The sequence below is a fragment of the Meleagris gallopavo genome, chromosome 5 (assembly GCF_000146605.3).
Source record: "Meleagris gallopavo isolate NT-WF06-2002-E0010 breed Aviagen turkey brand Nicholas breeding stock chromosome 5, Turkey_5.1, whole genome shotgun sequence".
NCBI classification, from domain to species: Eukaryota; Metazoa; Chordata; class Aves; order Galliformes; family Phasianidae; genus Meleagris; species Meleagris gallopavo.
In genome coordinates this window covers 47,093,017-47,094,300 of record NC_015015.2, presented here as the reverse complement: position 1 = coordinate 47,094,300, position 1,284 = coordinate 47,093,017, and the positions used below count along the sequence as shown (strand labels likewise).

Genomic DNA, 1,284 nt, shown 5'->3' with positions numbered 1-1,284 from the left:
CTCCAAATGCTCTTTGCTTTGCTCCCAGAGCTCCGCATACCCGAGAAAGCAGCAGTGCACAAAGCCCGGAGCTGCTCCCGATCCGTGCATGTGCTTTAGTTTGTGTGTATGTGTGTGTGTGTGTGTGTGTGTGTGAGTGAGTGCAGTGTGTGCGAGTGGCGTTTCTTGTTCTCTTGCAGGGTACAATGTTAAAAAGCCACCGCTAGTCGCCCCCAGTGCTCCTACTCTCTGGGTCTTTTTGTCTCTAGTGCAGATTAAACGTCACGTCCGCACTTGAACTTGAATTTTATCCCATTGTACAGAGGCAGCCCCAGCCATAGAGAGACAGAGCGCTCCCAGAGAACCAGGACTCCGCCATCTTCACATTGCAATATATAATAGTAATAGCCAGCACCAGCCCAGCTGCACTGGGGGCTTCCTTCCTTCCAGTCCCAGCGCCAGGCGAGGGGGGAAGAGTGCAAAGTGGTGCAGGAGCACGGGCAATCCTAAAGCACCAGGGCAGAGCAGTGCCACTTGAACTGGGAAAGAGGAGACACAGTTTTGGCTGCCCCTTTTCAAACAAATTCTCTCTAGATATCTACCCAGCAAGGGTCAATCTCTGAGAAGTCTTTTTTTTTTTTTCTTTTTTGGGCAATTTTTGGCTGTTTGGGCAAAACCCAATTTCAGTACTTTTTTAAAAATTCTTTTTTATTCCTGATTTTTTTTTTGCTTTTTATTTTATTTTTATTTTTTTTTAACCCTCCTGGTGGAAAAGCGCACTTGCCAATTTGCCAAGCACTCTGGAAAGAGGGGAAAGAGAAAAGTGTACTGGTGGTGCACATCCTCCCAAGTTCAAGAAGAGGTTTGCAAGTCCGAGTGGCAGAAGCAGTGGAGAAAAGACAGAGTGTGAAAGAGAAAAAAAAGAGCGAGAGAGCTTTTCCCGATGATGATGATGATTTTTAATTGAAAGGAGATCCCATCCAGTGCACCACAACAGCAGCAAAAGGTTGTTTTTTTTTTTCCTTTTATTTTATTTTTTATTTTTTTGAAAGAAGAAGAACTCGATCAAGAAGAAGAAGAAGAAAAGACGCAAAAAAGCAGAGGAGGAGGACCGGCCCCCAACGCAGCCCCCAGACCAGTGCAGCTCTCCAGGCGATGCCAGTGTAAATGCCAGGGCAATGTCCCGTCGCAAGCAGGGAAACCCGCAGCACTTGTCACAAAGAGAGATTATCACACGTAAGTTTCGACTTGGAATCGGATCGAGCCGAAATCGAGGAGCGAAATTAGGGAAGGGGAGGAAGCGGT

At 46.7% G+C, this 1,284-nt stretch overlaps 1 protein-coding gene across 4 annotated transcripts in view; it reads left to right on the top strand.

The window, feature by feature from the left end:
- The first annotated feature begins 703 nt into the window (after nucleotides 1-703).
- The window catches only part of BCL11B (BAF chromatin remodeling complex subunit BCL11B), a 91,293-nt gene continuing 90,712 nt past the window's right edge, over nucleotides 704-1,284 (top strand). For 3 of the 4 annotated variants that reach the window (XM_010711900.3, XM_010711898.3, XM_010711899.3), the window contains exon 1: nucleotides 705-1,215. In XM_010711900.3, coding sequence (XP_010710202.1) covers nucleotides 1,158-1,215 — 58 coding nt within the window. In that variant the 5' untranslated portion in view covers nucleotides 705-1,157. Of the gene's footprint in view, nucleotides 1,216-1,284 lie in introns of all 4 variants that reach the window. The other variant, XM_010711897.3, reaches the window with a different exon arrangement.